Raw genomic sequence first — 20,951 nt, forward strand, 5'->3', positions numbered from 1 at the left:
ATTACATTTTATGACACACACGGCCCGGCCCAACAAGGTCTCATTTATGTCAGATCCGGCCCTCATAACAAATGAATTCAACACCCCTGATCTAGATCAAGCAAATTTGCATGGCTTCTTAGTTCCTGGGGGGGGTATTTTGTGTGTGTGTGTGTACGCGCTTGCAAGCCTGGATGTCATGGTGATTTCTGGTGACCCCTAGTGGGGCTTGGACGTTTCAGAGAGGTGCCTGGCTATTGCCTGCCTCTGCGTCCCGGCCCTGGTATTCCTTGGAGGTTGCCCTTCCAAGTACGTGCCCGGGCTGGCCCTGCTTAGCTTCTGAGTTTGGGCTTGCCCGGGCTATCCAAGTCAGGGCTGGCTTCTTAGTTCCAAGGGCCCTGCTATTTTTGCAGAATTTTGCTTCCATTGGAGGGGCAAAGCGTTGGAGCTAGCCCCTTTAAGGGCTGCCTCGCAACTACTAGAAATCTTACTCTCTCTGGCTTTGAGCCTTCCTTGGGTGTAGCCCACACATTCGAGCATATCTTAGCAACAGTAAGGCTAGGAGATTGTTTCTTCCTCTCTGTCTCTCTCTCTCTCTCTCTCTTGTTTCTAGCTGGAAGCGGAGATTTGAGAAGCTGCATTCTGTGATTTGGGGGTGGGGTGGGGCTTGTGGTGTAATGTAGCGGTTGACAGACTGATAAGAGCTTAGCAGATAGATCTGGGTGCCTGTTATCTACACGGCATTCTTGGTTATACCTCACTGCTGAATGTGTCTCCAGCTAGTAGCTGAGAAGGCCGAATGCTTCCCTGCTGAGTTCTCCCTCTTGTGGGGCACACCCCATGGCAGTCCAGACCCTACTGCTGGGTAAGGAGAGGGACTGGGGTGGTGGTGGTGGTGGAGGAGGAGGAGGGTTACAAGGTCAGCAACATCAGGTAAAAGTGCCTTGAACTACATGTGAGTATAACTTCACCTCTGGTTAGGCCCTTAGTGAGGTACGAACCCACAAGTCCCTCCATTCGATTTTTGTCTTCCATGAGCTCACTAAGGCAAATTGCTAACCTCCATTTGTCCCTTTCTGTCCAGCAGTACAGAAGAGTACTGTGGTGTAGTGAACAGTGGCGGACTCTAAGCTGGAGAACTGGGTTTGATTCCCCCACTCCTCCTCCACTTGAAGCCAGCTGGGTGACCTTGGGTCAGTCGCAGTTCTCTCAGAACTCTCAGCCCCACCTGCAAAGTGCGTGTTGTAAAGAGAGGAATGGAAGGCAATTGTCAGCCACTCTGAGACACATGAAGCCAGCTGGGTGACCTTGGGTCAGTCACAGTACTCTCAGAACTCTCTCAGCCCCACCTACCTCACAGGGTGTCTGTTGTGGGGAGAGGAAGGGACGGCAATTGTAAGCTGCTCTGAGACTCCTTCAGGTAGGGAAAAGCGGGGTATAAAAACCAACTCTTCTTTTAGTGCTTGCTTACCTCACAGGGTTCTTGCAAGGATTTGGGGGTTTTTGTTTTTTTTTAAAAAAAAATACAACTCTTATGTCTCTGCTTGCATGAAAGTGCCATCTTTCATCCAGGCCTAGCTATAACCTCAAGTAATCGCTTCGTAAGAACTCATGCTTGGAATCTTCAGCAGAGCTGCTGAATTGCTCTGGGCCATCCTATTGCATTATCCCATTTTATACCTGTTGTTAAGACCAGCCAGTTAATAACACACAACTGTGTGCAATGTTTCTGGAAAGCTTCCTATGACTTGAGGTTAAAACTAGAGCTCCTGGTCTGGGTGAGAAATAATCTGGAGATTTGGTTGGGGTGGTGGAGCCTGGGGGGGATTTTTTTGGGGGGTAGACTTCAGCAGATTGTAAGGCTATATAGCACACTTATCAAAGCCGCCATTTCTCCAGGAGAACTGATCTGTCGCCTGCAAGATCAGTTGTAATCCCAGATCACCAGTGGGGGCTGGCAACCCTAGGTTAAAACACAAGGTAGTGGAAGGGGAGGGATTTTTTTTCAGGCCCTGTCCTTAAGGCCTTTCGTCACCCCCTGGTAGAATGCCAGGTAGGTGTTTATAGGTGGTTTTGGATAGAGTCGGCATCAGTTGCCCTTCTTACCAGGCTGGAGGGTGGGAAAACGCCATTATTTCAAGCCATTATTTCATACAACATGTCTTCAGTGCCAGGACTTGGACTTGGAGTTGGCTTGGGGGGGGGTATAGAGAAAGAAGTCTCATTTTTAAAAAAGTTTCCATTTGGCGGTCCAGCTGACGTGTTCATCTGGTTAGACTAGTAATTCTGATTGGATGCCCAGTGCTGTTTTATTTGGTTTGTTGAAAGTTATTGATAGACTATCTTTTCTCACTGAGGTGTATGGTGGATTACGGAGCGCAGAAAGAAATGTAATCGTACAGTACAGGGCATCCAGTGAACAATGCAATAGAACTGGGTGTGTTAACGCATCGGGTCACTTATGATTTATGACGGCCCTGTGAATTAACAGCCTCCAAAAATGCCCTATATCGTTAACAGCCATGCTCCGGTCTTGCAAACTGAAGGCTTCCTTTGTTGGGTCAATCCACCTCCTGTTGGGTCTTCCTCTTTTCCTGCTACCTTCAGCTTTTTCTAGTATTATTGTCTTTTGTTTTCTCATAAGGCGACCAAAGTACAATACTCAGTTTAGTCATCTTAACTTCTAGGGAGAGTTCAGGCTTGGTTTGATCTAGAGCAGGGGTGGCCAGACTTGCTCAGCGTTAAGAGCCACATAGAATAAGCGTCACGTGTTCGAGACACGGAACAAATATTACACGTTTTTATTTAAAAATATGCAGAGTTGCTTTTTATTAACATTAAATGAGACTGCCAGAAGCAAAAACAAAAGGGGTAAAAGCAGATATCGATAACGATATCTATTTGTCCAATGATATTTTAGTTGTCAAAGAGAGAGAGAGGTGGAAAGAAAGAATGAAATAGGTGGAAAGAAAAAGAGAAAGAGAGAGAGTGAAACAAAGAAAGCAAATAGATGGGAGGGAGGGAGAAAAAGCGTGCTTCCCGTTTGCTTCCCCAGCCACCCTGCCAGGAATCGCACAATATGTCTGAAAGAGCCGCATGTGGCTCCCGAGCTGCAGTTTGGCCACCCCTGATCTGGAGCCAGCCCATTGATATATCCTTTTGATGGTCCACGGTATCCATAAAACTCTCCTCCAACATTAGAAGAGCTATGAATATAAAAATGCATTACAACATGAAAGCAAATTTTAATGACAGAGGCTCCAAAAGAAGGAAGGCAAGTTCTAGCTTCCTTCTGCATTATGCTGGAATTCTGGGATTTGCAGCTATAATGCCTTTCCTGTACAAATGTCCATTAGCTCAGTATCTGTAGGCCCAGTCTAATGATGCTTCATTCCTGTGTGTGCAATACCTGTTACTGCCTTCTTAAATACTGTTCTTTTTATTTTTAAAAAATCCCTAAGATTTGGGTGTGGGCTCCATCCCGAGTCCCGTGCCCGTCCAGGACTGGCTGCCTTGGCATCTATACCCGCCTCCCCCATTTGCACAGAGTTCAGGATCCTTTATTGTTTTTGAAGGTTATCCATATTGCTTAGTGGTAAACAATGCAGGATCTGTGAAGGGGGCACAGCAGCCAAGTTCTGCCCTTTTTATTTATTCATTTTTAAGCAAACAGATTATGCTAGCAGAATTGCTTTGCATTGAGCTGTTTCCAGGGCTTGCGCCAGCAGCTGGAACCATTCCAGGGCTAAAGGGCGTTTTTTTTGGGAGGGGGGGAATTGTGGGTGGAGAGAGCGGGTGGGCAGGGCCAGGACGCCTGGGTAGCTCCAAGCCCACAGCGTGATTTCTCTCTCTCTCTCTCTCTTGCTCGCTGGCTGGCTGGCTGTTGCTGCTGTAGCTATTGCCGAGGGGATGGCGGTTTTCGGCCACCTCCCTGTGCCGCTGCTAGCAAAGCGATAGCTCCCACTTTAACTCCCCACCCCCCACACACACACACTGCCTGTGGCCGCACCTCTCCCCTCCCGCATGCTGCCTTAACTCCCATGGGCAGCCTTGCCCTCCCCTTCTGTCCTGTCAACGAAGATGTGGCTCTCTCGCACGGCTGCTGCGTGACGTCTCTGGCAACACGGTAAGCATCAGCAGCCCGGTCACATGCCGGCCCGGGCAGTGGGTACGGGTTCGGGGCAGGAGGGGCGGAAGGTGGGTCTGCTCGGGAGCCCATATGGTACTCTCCTCTCCCCTCCTTTGGGGCAGGATAGGGCGGCTGCAGGACAACCGTAAGCCTCCTCTCTGGGAAACTCCTAAACTCCTGTGCCTTGTGTGTCTATGTGTTTCTCTTTCTCTCCCCCCCCCCAACCCCCTTCTTCCTTCTTCCTTTCTCGGGCAGACTTCCAGTTCTCGGAGGGAGCGGCCGCCAGCAGGATGCTGTTCCCACCTTCTGCGCAGGAGTCTCCAAGCAGCCTCCCGGATACCAACGACCTGTGCCTCGGACTGCAGTCCCTCAGCCTGCCAGGGTGGGACAGGCCGTGGAGCAACCAGGACTCAGATGCTGCAACCCAGCCCAGCAAGCAGTCTGGTGAGCGATGAGTCTGCTGACGCACAGCAACAGTTGCTGGATGGCTTCTCTTTTCTCTCTCTCCCCCCCCCCCCCCCCTTTTTAACCAGGAGGTGCCCCCACCGAAAAAACCAGGTGCCGCTGGCTGTGGACGGCTTGTTCTCACTGGGTTCCCAGGGCAGGTTGGGAAGCTGAGCAGAAACCGGGAAGGGGAGGGGCTGGGAGCACCACTAACAGAAAGACAAGTTTCGAATAACAAAATTCGGTGATCGTAATGATTGATGTTTATTGGGGGGAAGGGGTGGAGACGGGGAAGGAGCGTTGTTCCCATCTTTCTTCGGCGATGCTCTCGTAGGGCTCCCAGCTCAGGTCGAAAGTCTCCGGAATGAGCTTGCATCTCGGACTTGTGTTGTGTTGTGTGAGTGGTGAGGAGAATCAACTTCTTGCCATTGCAGGGGTGCTCATAGAAGGATACTGTCGGACGGAAGTCAGGCTCCATATAGAGGTTTCCTGGTGTCACTGTTAGAACCGCAGGCCTTGAAATCCAACTGGGCGAGTTGGAGGCGACTCTGCGTCTCAAGAGCCCCAAGGGTAGAGCTCCCGTTCCATTTGCGTCGGTGTTCTGGATGTGGTGATGCTCAGCTCTTAATCTCCCTTGAATCCAAGCTTTGTAGGGGCAGCATTTAATGGCCTCTCCCTTCCTGTTAAGCTGCCCTGCCCTATCGCTAAAGCATTGCACGTTAGAAAACCGCAGAGAGGCAAAACTTTTTGAGAGGCCCAGCTAGGCTGAAAAAATTTGGTGCTCTTCAGAGGGTAAGCGGGTTTGTGAGCCTCTCCAGATAAATGAAATTCTCTCTGAAGCAAAAATTACAGGTGCTGAGAGAGGAGCAGGCCGTGATTCTGTGTACGACGCTGTGGAGGAGTTCTTGCAGGTCCAGCTTGGTAGCTGCAAATACTTCAAGGCATTGGCGTTATTAGCAGCAGCAGTAGACCTTTGCGTAATGTCTTTAGGGAAGGCTTGAGTTTCTCCTGCAAAAGAAATGCAAGAAGCAAATGGGCGTTGCATGGCGGAAGGCCGTCTCAGGTGGGCAGAAATCATCTGCAGCGGGGCCTGTTCAGCTGCTAGATTCGGTGATGGGGCTTTCCCTGCAGGAAAGCTGAATTGTCTTTACCTTCCTGGCACCAAATGCGTCACTGTAACACAGCAGCTCCCCCAGAGAAACCGGCATGGGCCTGTCAATGTTGCAAGCACTGACTGCTTAGAAGGCCACGCTCAGAGGGCTGCACTTCTCTCAAAGCCTTGGTCCACCAGTGTACAGCAGTCTCACCACTGGGCCTCTCTAGTTTCAGATGACATCGAATTGGAGGGTGGCAAGAACTGTGGCAGTCTCTTAAGTGGCCTCGTGACAAACCGGGGCAAAATCTGGTTTCTAAAGAGGGCCTTGTTGATGCTCTGCGACTAGCTATAGATAGAGTGAGAGAGAGAGTGTGTGTGTGTGTGCTTTATCGGCCTCGACCTCTAGCCAAGGCTTGGAATGGAACTGCTTGTCTTGCAAAGAACAGAACTGCCTGTCTTGTGGCTGCAGCAGTCCGGGGCAAGAGCTCTGTTCAGACATCTTAAGGTGGGGCAGCGTTGGCACTCGGCTCCATTGCCAGCTTCACTTCTGCTGTGGCGGACCTTGCGCGACAGAGGCTGTAGCTGGCTGTGAGGGCGATTCTGCATCTGGCACTCGCTCCAACACTGAGGGAAAAGGTGCAGCTCAGAACCACATTCAAATACCCCCGGGGCAAGGCCATACTGACTGCAAAGTCACCCCTGAACGGCCATAAATCTATGCAGAAGGTCCCATAAAACCCGACGATCAAAGAAAGCGGAAGCGGCATGCAGTGTAGAGGGCATGCTCCCTCTAAGCTGTGGAGTCTTGTGAGCAAAAATTCTACTTCGTGAGCTACTGGCCTTAAAGTTGTGAGCGAGCTATTTGGCTGCTGCATAAATTAGTTTGCTCTGGAGCCCTCCTTCCTGAGCCGAGACAAAAATCTGTGAGCCAGAGGCTAAAAAGCCGTGAGCTAGCTCACACTAACTCAGCTTAGAGGTAACACTGGTGGAGGGGACCATAAAACCCGACGATCAAAGGAAGTGAAAGTGGCGTGTAATGCAGGGGGGGATTTCTGTTCCAAGGTGGGTTTGGTAAAACAACGGAGGGCAAAGCCAATGCAGAATCGCCCCAAGACTCTGTTACAAACCTGGGAAAGTGTCCATTTGTTTGTTTGCATATTGTATTTATATCCTGCCCATCCTGGGAACAGGCTCAGGGCAGAAAGCATCATGTTACAATAAATACAATTAAAATTTAAAACACAGTATAAACATTAAAATCAGTGGTTAGAGCTTAACAGCAAAAAATCAGCTGGCTGTGAAAGATTCTTGCCCGTTGGTACAGATGAAATAATGGCCAGTTATCAGTGGGTGGGTGACAGCAACCGGGGGGGGGGGGGTAATATATGGGCGCCCACTGCCTCAGCCAAAGGCCTGGCGGAACAGCTCTATCTTGCAGGCCCTGCGGAATTGAAGGAGTTCCCACAGGGTCCTGATCTCAATAGGGAGCGTGTTCCACCAGCATTCCCTTCCTTCCTTCCTTACTGTCAGAGGTTTCCAGACAGCGTGCATGTACTGTCTCCGAACCCCTGTCTTGGATGTTCAGTCAGTGTGGGGCTTCGTCCGTCTCCAAACCGTCCTTTTGAGTTGAGAACACTCCCCCCCCCCGCCGCGCCTTGGCAGCTGTCTGAACAGTCGCTTTGCCACTTCAGAAATACAGGCCTGCGCTCGGCTGTGCTCATAAGAGCTGCTCAAAAAGTAACAGTGAAAATGTACTCGTTAAGTACTGATCGTTGTGGGGTTTGTTTGGGGTTTTTTTTTTGTGTGCTGCAAATGGCAACAGACTGAAAAGCGTTTCTGCTCAGTCACTTTCCTGCAGATAGGAGCAGGATTCATCCACTTCCAGAAAGCAAAGCTGGTCTGCCTGGGGAGGCAGAAACGTCTGTCAAAGAAGCTGCTGTTGATACCAAAATATGTTTAGATGGTGGGTTGTTGTGTGTTTTTTTTTGCTAAATAGTCCTCCTAAATGCTTTAGGTGTCGCTAACCTGGCCGAGGTTGCAGGCAAGCCATGTCAGTCGAAAACGAAATCCCTTAAGCGAAGCTACCTCCAATAGGCTTTTTTTATGAAGACCAACCAGAAATAACAATGAGCAGGGTGCGTGCAAGCTTTCCAATTAATCTAGAACTGTCCATCAGACAGAGACGGAGGAGGGGAGGGCAGGGATTTCAGTCCACGGTCAAGGCCCCTGGACTGCCTGCTGGATGGAATTGACGGGCAGGCTGGAGTGGTTGGGTGGAGCTAGAATGGAGCTGTACCGCTTTGCCTTCTGGGACAGCGTCTGCCTCCAGTGGCTGGGGAGCCTGAATCCGTATCCAGAGGCAAGCTTGCATTTTCTGAGTGTTAGTTTCCTTCTTGCCACCTCACTGGCATTTAGAGTCTTATTTGAGCTTTGGGTAGAGGGGAAGGAAGAAATGTGTTTGCGACCCAAGGGTGCCAGTCCTATTTTATTCAATCAGAGAATGCTTGTGCCACTTTTCCAGGACCCTGCCCCAGGTAGCATACAAAATAAAAACATAGGCTGTAAAAACATACCACTGTCAGTTTACGATATCAGTTTGCAGATTAAAAAATATTTAGATCTGAGTCCAGTGGCACCTTAGAGGCCAATGAGTTTTTAGGGCATAAGCTTTAGACAAAGCTTGGGATCTTTGATTCTTTTGATCCAGTTTGGTGTAGTGGTTAAGACTCTAATCTGGGAGAACCGGGTTCAATTCCCCACGTCTCCACATGTAGCTGCTGGTGTGACCTTGGGTCAGTCACAAGTTTTCTCAATGTTGTTCTCTCAGGAGCAGTTCTTGAAAGAGCTCTCTCAGCCCCACCTACCTCACAGGGTGCCTGTTGTGGGGAGGGGGAGGGGAAGGAGACTGTAAGCCACTCTGAGACTCCCAAGTGAAGGGCGGGGTATAAATCCAGTCTCCTCTTCTCCACATCTTGTTGCTTTCTGAGGTGCTACTGGACTCAAATCTGTTCCACTGCAGACCAGTGCAGCTACTCTCTCAGACTCAAATAGCATTGAAAAGATCTGTGCATGTACAGAACGCCCTCTGCAGTGCTTCCTCCAAGTCCTGAGCCTTGATGTGTGAAGGTCTGCAAAATATAGTAGGGGTGGTGGCAGGGCCGGACCGAGGTTTTTCGGCGCTCTAGGTGAAACTAGTGCCCCCCCTGGCGAGGCTGCCTTGTGACGCCCCCCTCACCTTGTCTCCCCCCCCGCGCCACCGCGTGCCTCTCAATGCGCCCGCAAAGAAGTTCCATGATGAGACTCCGGACTGAGAGAAAGGCAGGAAGCGAGGGCAGAGGGTGCAGCAGGAGGCGGGGAAGGGATTCCTTCCCCACCCCCCAAAAAAATAATCTTTAGAGGCAACCATCCCCCAGCCGCCGTCGCCGCCGTGCAGCCCCAATTCGGAGCGCACCCGGGCCTGGCCGGCTTCCAGTGGCAGTCAACGCGCACCCTGCGGCCTTAAAATAGCCTCCCTGGGCTGACAATGGGGCGCGGGGAGGATGAGCGCTTGATTGACAGGCACCGTGTCCTCAAAAGGGCCAGGTGGCGCGCCGTTGGGTGGCTGAGCTAGAGGCAGGCAGACGGGCAGGGAAGCCAGAGCGCAGTGCTGCGCAGGTCGGGTGGGAGGGGAGGGAAGGGAAGGGGGGATTGTAGCATCCCTGGCCCAGGCTTTTTGCAGGGGGGCCCAGGTGCAGTTTGGCGCCCCTAAGGGCTGGCACGCTCTAGGCCCACGCCTAGTTCTTCTAGTGAGCGAGCCGGCCCTAGGTGGTGGCCAAGCTAGAGAATTAAAGCAACGGCCAAGTTACAACCCTGACCTGGATGGGCCAGGCTAGCTCAATCTTGTCAGATCTCAGAAGCTAAGCAGGGTTGGCCCCGGTTAGTAGTTGGATTGGGAGACCACCAAGGAAGTCCAGAGTTGTGCTACACAGAGGCAGGCAATGGCGAACCACCTCTGTTCATCTCTGGGCTTGAAAGCCCTTCTGGGTTGCTGTAAGTCGGCTGCGACTGAATGGCACTTCCTCCCGCAACACCTACTTATATGTGTGTCAGTGGGATGCAGGATCCAAGATGCACAAACAGGGTCCTCTTTGTGGCTTACTACCATATGTAAATAGGACAGAAGGTGAGGGGAGGATATGGTAAAACAAAGAAGAAGCTTTCTCATGAGTTAGGCCACACAGAAGCAGCGTTAGAGCCACTTATGGTATGGCCCCATTGATTCCTCTGCACAAATAGAACTCAGCATGTGTAGGATGTTTTCTCATGATCTGAGATGACTCTGAATCATACCGCATGAAGACAAAACTTTCCCCCTCCCCACAACAAATGGATTAGATAGATTCATGGAGGATAAGTCTATCAATGGCAATTAGCCATAGTGACTGAGGGGAATCTCAGAGCCAGGAGACAACTTCAGGGGAAGGCCTCGGCCTCTCTGCCCTGTTGTTGGCTCTCCAGAGGAACTGGTTGGCCACTGTGTGTGACAGGATGCTGGACTAGATGGACCACTGGTCTGATCCAGCTGGGCTCTTCTGATGTTCTAACGAAGGCCTTTCTGCCCTGTTGTTGGCCCTTCAGAGGAACTGGTTGGCCGCTGTGTGTGATAGGATGCTGGACTAGATGGACCACTGGTCTGATCCAGCAGGGCTCTTCTGATGTCCTTATGATGTTAACTTTCAGTTCTGCATGGAACTGCAGAATTGCACTTGGCTGGTTTTTATTATTTTTATCTCTGGCAAAGAATGGTTAAAACAAGCTTGGCAGCGAGAGGTGGAGTCGAGGGTAGTATTAGGTGAGCACTGGTTCACTGCTTTCTATTTCCCCCTCATCAGCCTCCCCTCCGTGAGTCTGTTTCCTTCTCTTGAGAGGCTTGCAATGGCTTTGCAGAGATGTGGAACAGGGAGTGCCAGAGAAGAGCCAATTGCTTTGGGTATATATTAGGGTTGTCTTTGCAGAAGCCGTTTCCAGGAGGCTGGGGAAGGGGGGATTTGACAAGTCAGACCAGAGGAGGGGGTACCAAAGGGAATAATAAAGTAGACATGTTTCTGCATCGAAGTCGTGGGGGGGGAGATTGCCTTGAGGACGTTGTCCTCCTAAGCAAGGACTAGATGCTCTAGGGAAAAGCCTGTTTTTCAGCCGGCGGCTCCTCTTTCGCCGTGCCTTGGTGCAGCGGCTGGCATCCCTTGGCACTGGGACTGCAGCATTGCCCGGGTTCGTCTCCAGACCCCGGCCTTGTCTGTGGGCTGGGAGGGATGGGCCTCGTCAAAGACGGATGCTGCGCTGTTGGTTCTCAGCAGTTTGGAAGCTGCTATAATGACTCAGCGGTACGAATCCTTCGGGAGCTGGCTGGAAGTGCAAAAAAAAAAAAGTTAGCAATCATGCTAAAAATACTATTGCTGATCTGCACTCTTGGTGTACCGGTGTTCGACTGCTGATGGGCTTGGGGCAGACACTGGCGGCTGGGACGTCTCTAAATCTGCAGGCGGCTTCTGCGTGGGTTTAACGGGGAGCCGGCAAAGCAGCCTGGTGGCCCATTAATTTTGCTTAATATACTGCTTACGGTGCTACCGCTTGCATTGAACTATGGTCCTGGGTAGGGCCGGCGTCAGCATATTCCGAGGCGGGGAAACCACCAGGCCTTGGGGCTCCTGGTGGGCCTTGCTGCTGCTGAGCCCCAGCCATGCCGGTCTCTGCCACCTGTGCCCTGTCACCCACGCTCCAAGTGCCCTGTCACCCACGCTCCAAGCTGCCCAGCATAATCCGGGAAAGGCAGGTGGTACGCTAGAGTACGGTTCCCCTCACTACGCCTGCGGGGGGGGGGTTGGAGGGGCTTGGGACGTCCCCCGATGCAGTGATGTCACCCAGAAATGATGTCATCACATCAACGATGTCGCGCGGGACACTCTGGTTTTAAGGCAAAACTCTATGGTTTCGGGCCAAATTTGCCATAGAATTTTGCCCTCAAACCAGAGTGTCCCACGCGATGCCCCTTGACATTATGACATCACTTCCGGGTGACGTCATATCCGGGGGGGGGGGGGGTTTGACCCACCCGGTGGCGGTTTGGGGGCGGGTTTTCCCAGCTGGCCGGTGGCGGGCTGAAGCCCTGAGAATCGGGGGAACCCCCACTGGGACCTGAAAACCCTATAGTACACAGAAGTGATGGTGTGGGTGGGCCGTGGCAGCAGTGTTCTCAGCGCAGTCGGGAGAGGATGTGCAGGCAGCGGAGCATTGGCAGTGTGGAGGGCTTATGAGTGGGAGAAGGTGGAGGCATGCAGGTGGAGGGGCTGGGGAGATACGAGTGGGGCCTGGTGGTGGGCAGATAGGGCTCTCCGGGCACTTTCTGCCCCAGGGTCCCTCAGCCTGGAACTGGGCCAGGTCCTGGGCCCTCCGCAGCCTTTCAAGTGGAAGCCCCATAGTTACTGCTGGTGGAGCGCAGTGGGGCTCCCCGATTCCCCACATTTTCCCTGTCCTGTTCCCCGGTTTAGCCGTCCTGGGCACCAGCAGGAGCCTCGTTGTGAGGATTTTTGTTTTGAGATATCTGTAACCATCCTGTTGCTATCTTCCACCAATGGGTGAAGACGTCATTGCTTTGTCTGGAATTCCCTTAGTGATGTCTCCGTCCTGCCCCTATGGTTTGATTACAGTTTTTATGTGGTTTTAATATTTGTTTTAGCTTTGGTTTTAATTGCTTTTATAATGTTTTTAACCGTCAGCTGCCTTCGTGGCCACATTTGGGTAGAAAGGCAGTGGAGAAATTTTGCTTTTCGAAAAAATAACAGCCCTGAGCAAAAAATTCAAAGTCCCCTCAGTGGGCACAGAACGCCGTCACAGGGACTGGGAAAGAGAAAATGTCTACTGTGTCAGTGAGGCCGATGACAGCAGGACTCTGTACCCACTCAGCATACCCAGCTGTAGGAATACCGTATACACAGCTGCAATATGTATGCATTTACAAATGCGTTTGCAGCGATCGGAACCCTGTGCTTTGAACCATTCTGCTGCTGTGGGGATTCCCTATTGCAGACAGCATGTCATGCATTGGGACTCTTGGTTGTTTTGGTGGGGGGTGTTGTTAGAGAGAAGCTCGGACAATTTCTCAGACTTGAGCCGGCCTCAGCCGGGAGGGGGGGGGTAGAAATCTAATAAATCTAATCAAAACTTTTCTATAGTTACTGGCCGAAATATCCTGATTGCACCCAGCTTAAACCGCCTTGACAAATCCCAAGCGCCAACACACCATGGCTCCTAGAAATATCATTGGTGCCTAGTGATTAGAAAATACAGTCATAAAAAAATAACACCCTTATGACTGAGAAATGAACCTAGGCTCTTAAATTTTGGGATGAGCTCCTAAAGGCAAAGAAAATTTTTCGGGGACTGGCTGAAACCCAGAAGTGGTTTGCAGATAATTGTATGTTGTGGTTAAGATGGAGACAGAGAGAACAAAAGCAATAGAACTGGCTTCTTAAGTAGCTGCAGCTTAACAGAGCTGGAATATACAGCCGTGTATGCCATCTTGAGAGTGGCTTCTCTTTAAGGATATTTCTCAATTTGCCGTTCACTTCTCAGCTTGGGAGTATTGTATTGGTATGGCGAATGTAGATAGCAGTTTACTTCTGTCTTGCTGTGTTCTACATAGCAGTGTAATGCAGGCTTCATTCAGATGTTGTGATAAGCTGTAGTTCGTTGTGCTGTAGTTTGTTGCGCAACACAGCCTACCAAAAGCAAGTAGGCACTTTGCTTTTGGTCTTCTCTCTGCCTCCAATGAGAGAAGTGGTCCTCCATATATGGCCACCTCTTTGACCAGGCAGCTTTAAGAGGCAGCGCCTCGCATCAAACTGACTTGCAAGTCCGGTTGTCACAACAAAACATGATACCAGCTGCAGTTACCAAATCAGCTTCAGACTGTAGTTTGGAACCCTGGTTTAGCACCAGCCAGCAAACCTCAGTCTCTTGGGCTGTCTACATTCGGACATGACAGCTTGCTGGGATTTGAGTGTATACCTACTATTGGGTTAAATGTAAAAAAAAAAAAAAATTGCCTTGGAAGCACAGGAGCTTTATGCAGTATCCTTGATCCTCCACGTTTCCCAATTAAAGGGAAAATGCTGTTCAAACAAATTACAAAGACGATCTGACTCCACTGGTAACAAGAGAAAGAAATTTTACTTACAAAAATAGAAGCGCTTCTCTTACGTGACATATTCATGTAGGTACGTTTCACTTATTGTGAGCAGACTTAACTTCAAAAAAGTTAACTTACTACAGTTCCAACCCATGTAAGAGACAGAACAAGAGAGGTCCCATCTCCCTTATAAATAAAAGCCAAATGGTGGTGGCACTTCACTAGAACATGCCACACGCTCCGGAATTGGTTGGCTCCCTGGTGTGTCACTCAGAATCTGTCCCTATCCACTGGCTGCTTTGCCTGAGTCCTGCCTCCAACATTCTAAACATTTTGCTGTTCCTCTCCCCCCCATAGCCAGTCAGAACACAGAGGTTATTTGCATATGCAGCCTCATTGGCCTTTGCCTTGGAACTCAGAGGTCATTTGCATATGCGACTTGATTGGCTTTTGCCTCTAACATTCTAAACAGTTTTGCTGTTCTGAGGTAAAATGTATCCAATCTCCAGGTGAGGGCTGGAGATCACTCAGAATTACAACTGCTTTCCAGATGGCAGAGATCAGTTCCCTGGAGAAAATGGTGGGCTCTGTATCCTTATATGCTGCTGAGGTGGCCCCCATATGACAGCCAATGTGACGTAGCAGTCAGGGCTTCAGAGCACAGGAGAGGCTGCAGGTGTGTGGGGGGGTGGAAAGCTGAAGAGTGAGGGGGGAAATAAAGGTAGGTTGATGATTGGCTGGGAAGGAGATATGGTTGCCAACTCCAGGTGGGAAATTCCTGGAGATGTGAGGGATGGAGCCTGGAGAGGGTGAGGTTTCAGGAGACGTGGGACCTCGGACAGGTACTCCACCCTCCAAACCAACCATTCCCTTCTGGGGAACCATCGTTGCCAATCTCCAGGTGAGGGCTGGAGATCACTCAGAATTACAACTGCTCTCCAGATGGCAGAGATCAGTTCCCCTGGAGAAAATGGTGGACTCAGTGTCATTATACCCCGCTGAGGTCGCCACAGGAAATTGACACTGAACCAATGAGAGGGTGGGGCTAACTTACAAGCATACCTAAGTGAGAGAATTATTTTAACCCTTTCCCTCCCAGATCCTCTTGCACGCAGAGTCACACTATCCAACACCTACTGTTGGATAAAGCACAGTTCGTTGTGACGCCTGAATGCAGCAGCCGTGGTGTCTGTGGTCCTAAATGTGTGGTCACAAAGGTACACAAATGCAACTGGAACAAAGCGTTCACACCCCGGCTTATTCTCTTCACTCCCAAATCCTTGTCTTTTCCGACTGTACAACTTGCTATTCTAGGCTTGGCTATTGAGCAGCTGTATTGAAACTGTATTGAAACTTTGGCCACCAAATGAGAAGGGAGCACTCATTGGAGAAGACCCTGATGCTGGGAAAGATTGACGGTAAAAGAAGAAGGGGATGGCAAAGGATGAGATGGTTAGACAGTGGTATCAATGCAATGAACATGAGGTTGAGCAAACTCCAGAGGACAGCAGAAGACAGGATGATGTGGTCCATGGGGCCGCGTAGAGTCAGCTGTGCAACTGAACAACAACATTGAAACTGTGGCCATAGCTGTGCCTGGAACAGAATAAGAAACCCCAAACCTTTTATGGCCGAGGTCCTACATATCCAGAGGACTGTCTTTTCCCACGCACCAGTTGAGGTTCTCAGGTTGCCACCTGCTAATTGTTTCCCCACTTTAGGGTAGTTTGCTAGGGGTCAGCTAGAGCCTGTGTTTTTTTCCATTGTCATTCCCACCCTGTGTCAAAAAGCTCCTCGAGGTGGGGGGCACATAGCTTTCAGAGGTATTTATTGGTGTCCCAGAGACCTATTTGCTAGGGCTTTTAATGAGTTGTAGCCTGCAGGCATTTGGGGAAGGGCATTATATGGGGTTTTATTGTTTTTTGCGTCTTAAAAGTATGAATTTGTAAGCTGACTTGGATGGCCCAGACTACCCCTATCTCATCAGATCTCGAAGCTAAGCAGGGTCAGGCTTGGTTAATACCTGGATGGGAGAACACCAAGGAAGTCCAAGGTTGCTACATATAGAGGCAGGCAACGGCAAACAGTGTCTGTTCGTCTCTTGTCTTGAAAACCCTACGGGGCCTCCATAAGTTGGCTGAAACTTCACAGCACTTTACACACATGAAAGCGGACTTGAGCCATGGGAAAGGCAGGGAATAACTTTTAATAAAATGAGTATTTCTAACTTGTTCGTTTAAGCGGGGGCCAATTAAGTCCTGTGTTGGAGTTAGAAGCCTACATGGGAAACGAGTGGTCTATTTTGACCTAGATGCACATTCTGATGCTTTAGCTTCCACTTGATGTACACTGCATTGTACAGGGGTATGAGCTTTTGTGTACAGGAAAATGGAATCTGTGAATGTCCTCCAGGGAAAGACAATGTCATTCATATACATTCAGCCATGAGCCACAGGAGCTTGTGCTGCTGACATAGATAACATTCCTTAGAAGTGTATTCAGCAAGCCTTTCATGAAAGCCAAGCTATACCTATTATTGAACCCAACCAAAACAATATACTCCAGCACTCCTCCTCGGGTTAGATATTAAAGGGGTGTGTGGGGGGGTGTCTTTCAGGCCATGATCTTAAGTCTGCTTGACAACCCAAGAACTAGAAAACTTTCACACTGTTTTGTGTTAGTCTGGTCATAGCTTTTGCTTCCCAGGAGCTACCTGCAACTTCTTTGATGGTAGAGTTTCTGGCAATTCTGTAAGCAGGCTTGCATCGTTCTTAAGCCCGTTAACTCCATTAGACTTAGAAGGGTATGACTTTTGTTTTGGACTGCACTATAATTTGCCTAATCTCACGGTTAAAAGTTGTTGTTAGTTTGTCCTCCTATTCAAGAAGTTTTTTAAAAATATATTTATTTACCGAAATGGTAAATAAGATCTGCAGTAATCACACTATAAGGATTTTCCTGAATATAAATAATAAAGGTAAACAGATTAAATTCAGATAATAGGCATGTGCATAAAAATGAAGTTTTTTAAAAATATATTTATTTACCAATATGGTGAATAAGATCTGCAATAATCACACTATAAGGATTTTTCTGAATATAAATAATAAATAGATTAAATTCAGATAATAGGCATATGCATAAAAATCCAACCTTCCAGTGTTTTAAATCCCGCTCAACACTGTAAGGTTAATCACCTCTTTTGGTTTAACTGTATTCCAGTAATTTATGAATAGAGGTCATAATTGGAGAAGATCTTGTGTATGCCGCCCCATCTCAATTGTGTGTGCATGGGTGTTCTGGGTTTTTTGCTTTTAACTTATAGCTAACTTATGGGCGCCCCTAGGGTTTGAGAGCCAGTGTGGTTAAAAAGAGCGGTGGACATCAGGCAAACTGCATTTGATTCCCCACTCCTCCACTTGAAGCCTGCTGGGTGACCTTGGGCCAGTCACAGTTTCAGAACTCTCTCAGCCCCACCTGCCTCGCAAGGGTGTCTGTTGGGAGAGGAAGGAAAGGCTGTTGTAAGCCACTTAGAGAATCCTTAGGGCAACGGGGTATAAAAACCAACGCTTCTTCTTTACAAGGTAAAGAAGTGGTTTGCCATTGCCCGCCTGGGCCTCATGACCCTGGTATCCTTTGGTGGTCCATCCCAATTACTAGCTGAGTTCTCCCATCCAAATACTAGCCAAGGTTGACCTTGCTTAGCTTTAGAGAGAGATCTGGCTAGCCTGGGCTATCCAAGTCAGGACCTCAATTGTTTACAGACCACCATTGTCTGTAATCATCATCAAATCAGCACATCCTATATGCCTATTCAGCATCTTAATGCTTTTGGTATCTAGCTTCATTTGTGGGGAATTCAACTGTGCCATATCTCTTTCACATGGAAAGTTGTTTTCTGAGATTTGTTTCCCTGTCATTGAATGCATTCTGGCTCCTGTACTGTATAAAAGGACTATATGCTGCTCCTAACTAGAGGCATTACTTTCAGTTCATATAAGACTTGATTTCTTGAGATAGCTAACTGAAGTCCACTTCCCTTTACCATTTCTTGTTATGGGAAGAGGTCTTGGCAACATGCAGTTAGCATCTGCAAAAGGCTCTTGTTTTTTGATAAGAACCCGCAAAAATTCAATCACTGCATGGCTGTGGCTGTCTGCCTCTGCTTTGGTTCTTTTTCTGTCTCAAACACTCCTAGGCGAAAAAGTTTAGATCTGGGCAAACATCTTGTTTGAACTGTTGCTGTCGTCGTAGTCATCGTCGTCGTCGTAGTCCTATGGCATTGTGCGTAGTGTAGCCAGGAGATTTTAAAATTGCCTGGCAGGTAGAAGTTCTAGCTCTTTTAGTGTTATGCACCACTAAGTGGCGAGCTAGACTTCTTCTTAAGGCAAGAGACGTTTCAGTGGTGGTTTGCCATTGCCTGCCTCTGTGTCACAACCAGTGTTTCCTCTAAGCTGAGTTAGTGTGAGCTAGCTCACAGTTTTTTAGCCTCCGGCTCACACATTTATGTCTTAGCTCAGGAAGGATGGCTCCAGAGCAAACTAATTTATGCAGCAGCCAAACCTCGCGCTGACAACTTTAATGCCAGTAGCTCACAAAGTAGAACTTTGTTTACAAGACTCCACAGCTTAGAGGGAGCATTGGTCGCAACCCTGGTATTCCTTGGAGGTCGCCCTTCCAAATACTAGCCAAGGCCAACCCTGTTTAGCTTCCGAGATCTGGCGAGATCGGGCTATCCTGGGCAGTCCAGGTCAGGGCTGTTTGAACCATAACAGCGGAATATGTTGCACCTTCACTACATCTGTGCTCCTTATCCTTTAAGTGAACAGATGTGGTGCTGGATTCCCTTGCAGCAGAATATGAAAATCTTCATGCAGGGTATGAGCTCCTCGGTCCTCTAGTTTAGCTGTCTCTACGGTGCTAGAAAGTTGGGTTGCTTTCAGTTGTAGGACCTCTTCAGTTGAATCTTCACTTCCTCCCTACAGATTATTTACCTTGTAAGAGGGTCGCTGTGCTGGTCAGCAGTGGAATAGCTAGATTCCAGCCCAGTAGCACGTTAGATACCAACAGGATTTTCGGGGTTTGAGCTTTCCCTATCTGATAAAGGAAACTTTGACTCTCAGAAAGCTTATACCCTGAAAATCTGGTTGGGCTTTAAAGATGCTCGAAAGCCAGTCAAATCCGACTCTAGGGGGCGGTGCTCATCTCCGTTTCCAAGCCAAAGAGCCAGCGCTGTCCGAAGACGTTTTCCATGGTCATGTGGCCGGCATGACTAAACGCCAAGGTGCACGGAACACTGTTACCTTCCCACCGGAGTGGTACCTATTTATCTACTTTGATGGTAGGTTGGCAGGAGCTGCAGCCAGAGACCAGAGCTCACTCCATCACGCAGCACTCGGGTCTCTCTCGAACTGCCGAACTACGGACCTTCCAGTCTGCAGCTCAGTGTCTTAACCTCTGAGCCACCGCAGCCTTTAAGATGCTACTGGAGTCAAATTTCGCCTTATCAGAGTCTGCTCTGCATACATCCTAACCCCCAAGCCATCCCTGATTCAACATAAAAGGCAAAACGCAGGGGAAGGTCCCCCCCTCCTCATACTGTGGTATAAATAAGGATGCCAACCTCCCCCTTGGGAAATACCTGAAGATGTAGTGGGTGGAGCCTGGGGGAGGAGGGGAGGGATCTCATCTGTATAATGCCACAGGGTCCGTCCTCAAAGGCCATTTTCTGCAGGGGAACTGATCTCTGCTGTCTGGAGATCAGCTGTAATCCTGAGAGATCTCCAGGTCCCACCTGGAGGCTGGCAGCGCTAGGTATGAAGAATTCTCCACACTGGCTTTGCATTCCAGCTGCCTGCCTATACCCTCTTCCTCTTGTGTGCCACGGGCTCAGCTTGGTAATATGAGGCCTTTGAGCATCTGACATTCTCATACAGCAGCGCATCATGCTCTCTAAGAAGAAAAGAATGTTCTGTATAGATGCTCCCGAACAACCTTCTTGCAGCCGACTTGGGCGATTCTGCATCTAGCGTTACATTTTCTCAACACTGAGGAAAAGGTGCAGCTCAAAGCCACGTTCAGATACTCCGGGCCAATGCCGTACTGATTGCAAAGTCACCCCCGAACGGCCATGAATCTATGCAGAAGGTACTGTAAAACCCGATGAGCAAAGAAAGTGAAAGCAGCATGCAATGCGGAGAGGAATTTCTGTTCCAAGGTGGGTTTCGTAAAACAGCGGAGGGAAAGGCCAATGCAGAATTGCCCTCTGTGCTTCTGAATAGACCTGCATAGGACCACTGGGGACAGGGGTGGACTGTCAGTATATAGCAGGGGTCCCCAACAAGGCACCCATAGACATTTTTCTTCCCTCCCCCCAGGTGTTTTTAGAAAGTAGGTGAGGCCAGGTGGATTCTGATTAGCCACTGGAGATAACAGTTTTGGTGGTGGCTCCCTCTCCCTTCTCTTTCCAAGTATATTTTTTAATATTACTCCTTGCGTCCTCTGCATTTTGCGGTTGCGGCCACCACCCCGTGTCAGAATTCCAGATGTGCCCACAGTCTAAGAAAGGTTGGGGACCCCTGGTCTATACCGTATTGTTGCCATTCCACGTCTGTGTTTGCTTGGCTCCTTACCCTGCCTGTGTCACTATTAAACTCCTGCTGATGCAGGCTCGGTTGGTGGTTCTAATACACACCACCTGGTTTCGTTAGCCTTGCTTTGGTGGAAAGCTCGTCTGTCCTTTTCATGTTTTGTTCCTTTGCTCTGTTGCTATTTTTGCTCAGTGCCTTTGGGAGAGAAAGACGTCTAGGGGGAGGGTGTTTTGTTATAGCAGGGAGGATTTCCAGCCTGGTGTGCTCCCTTTTCATATTTTTCGCTGTGGAGGGGGGCTTCTGAATGCCTGGAGTAATAGATCCCTCCATGGAAGGAAGTGTTCTCTGTGCTTTTTGATCTGATAAAGAGGAGGGGGAATCCCAGGCTTTTCCCGCTGAGGGTCTCAGCTGCATTGCTCGAAACAGCTGAGTCACAAACGGTGGAGTCTGGCCCTTGGCCAGCTTTTGGGGAGTGGCTGTTCTCGGGCAGCACAGGAGAATTGTGCCCAGTAGCAGAGAAGCCCTGGCTTTGTTTCCCTCCGGGGA

The 20,951-nt window shown here is 49.4% G+C and overlaps 1 protein-coding gene across 2 annotated transcripts in view; it reads left to right on the forward strand.

The window, feature by feature from the left end:
* Window positions 1–3,847: 3,847 nt before the first annotated feature.
* CPEB1 (cytoplasmic polyadenylation element binding protein 1) overlaps window positions 3,848–20,951 on the forward strand; it is a 49,229-nt gene continuing 32,125 nt past the window's right edge. For both annotated transcript variants that reach the window (XM_015418751.1, XM_015418760.1), the window contains exons 1-2: window positions 3,848–4,105; window positions 4,364–4,552. In XM_015418751.1, coding sequence (XP_015274237.1) covers window positions 4,399–4,552 — 154 coding nt within the window. In that variant the 5' untranslated portion in view covers window positions 3,848–4,105; window positions 4,364–4,398. The remainder of the gene's footprint in view (window positions 4,106–4,363; window positions 4,553–20,951) is intronic.

This window comes from Gekko japonicus, unplaced genomic scaffold (assembly GCF_001447785.1).
Source record: "Gekko japonicus isolate JY-2015 unplaced genomic scaffold, Gekko_japonicus_V1.1 scaffold150, whole genome shotgun sequence".
Lineage (NCBI taxonomy): Eukaryota > Metazoa > Chordata > Lepidosauria > Squamata > Gekkonidae > Gekko > Gekko japonicus.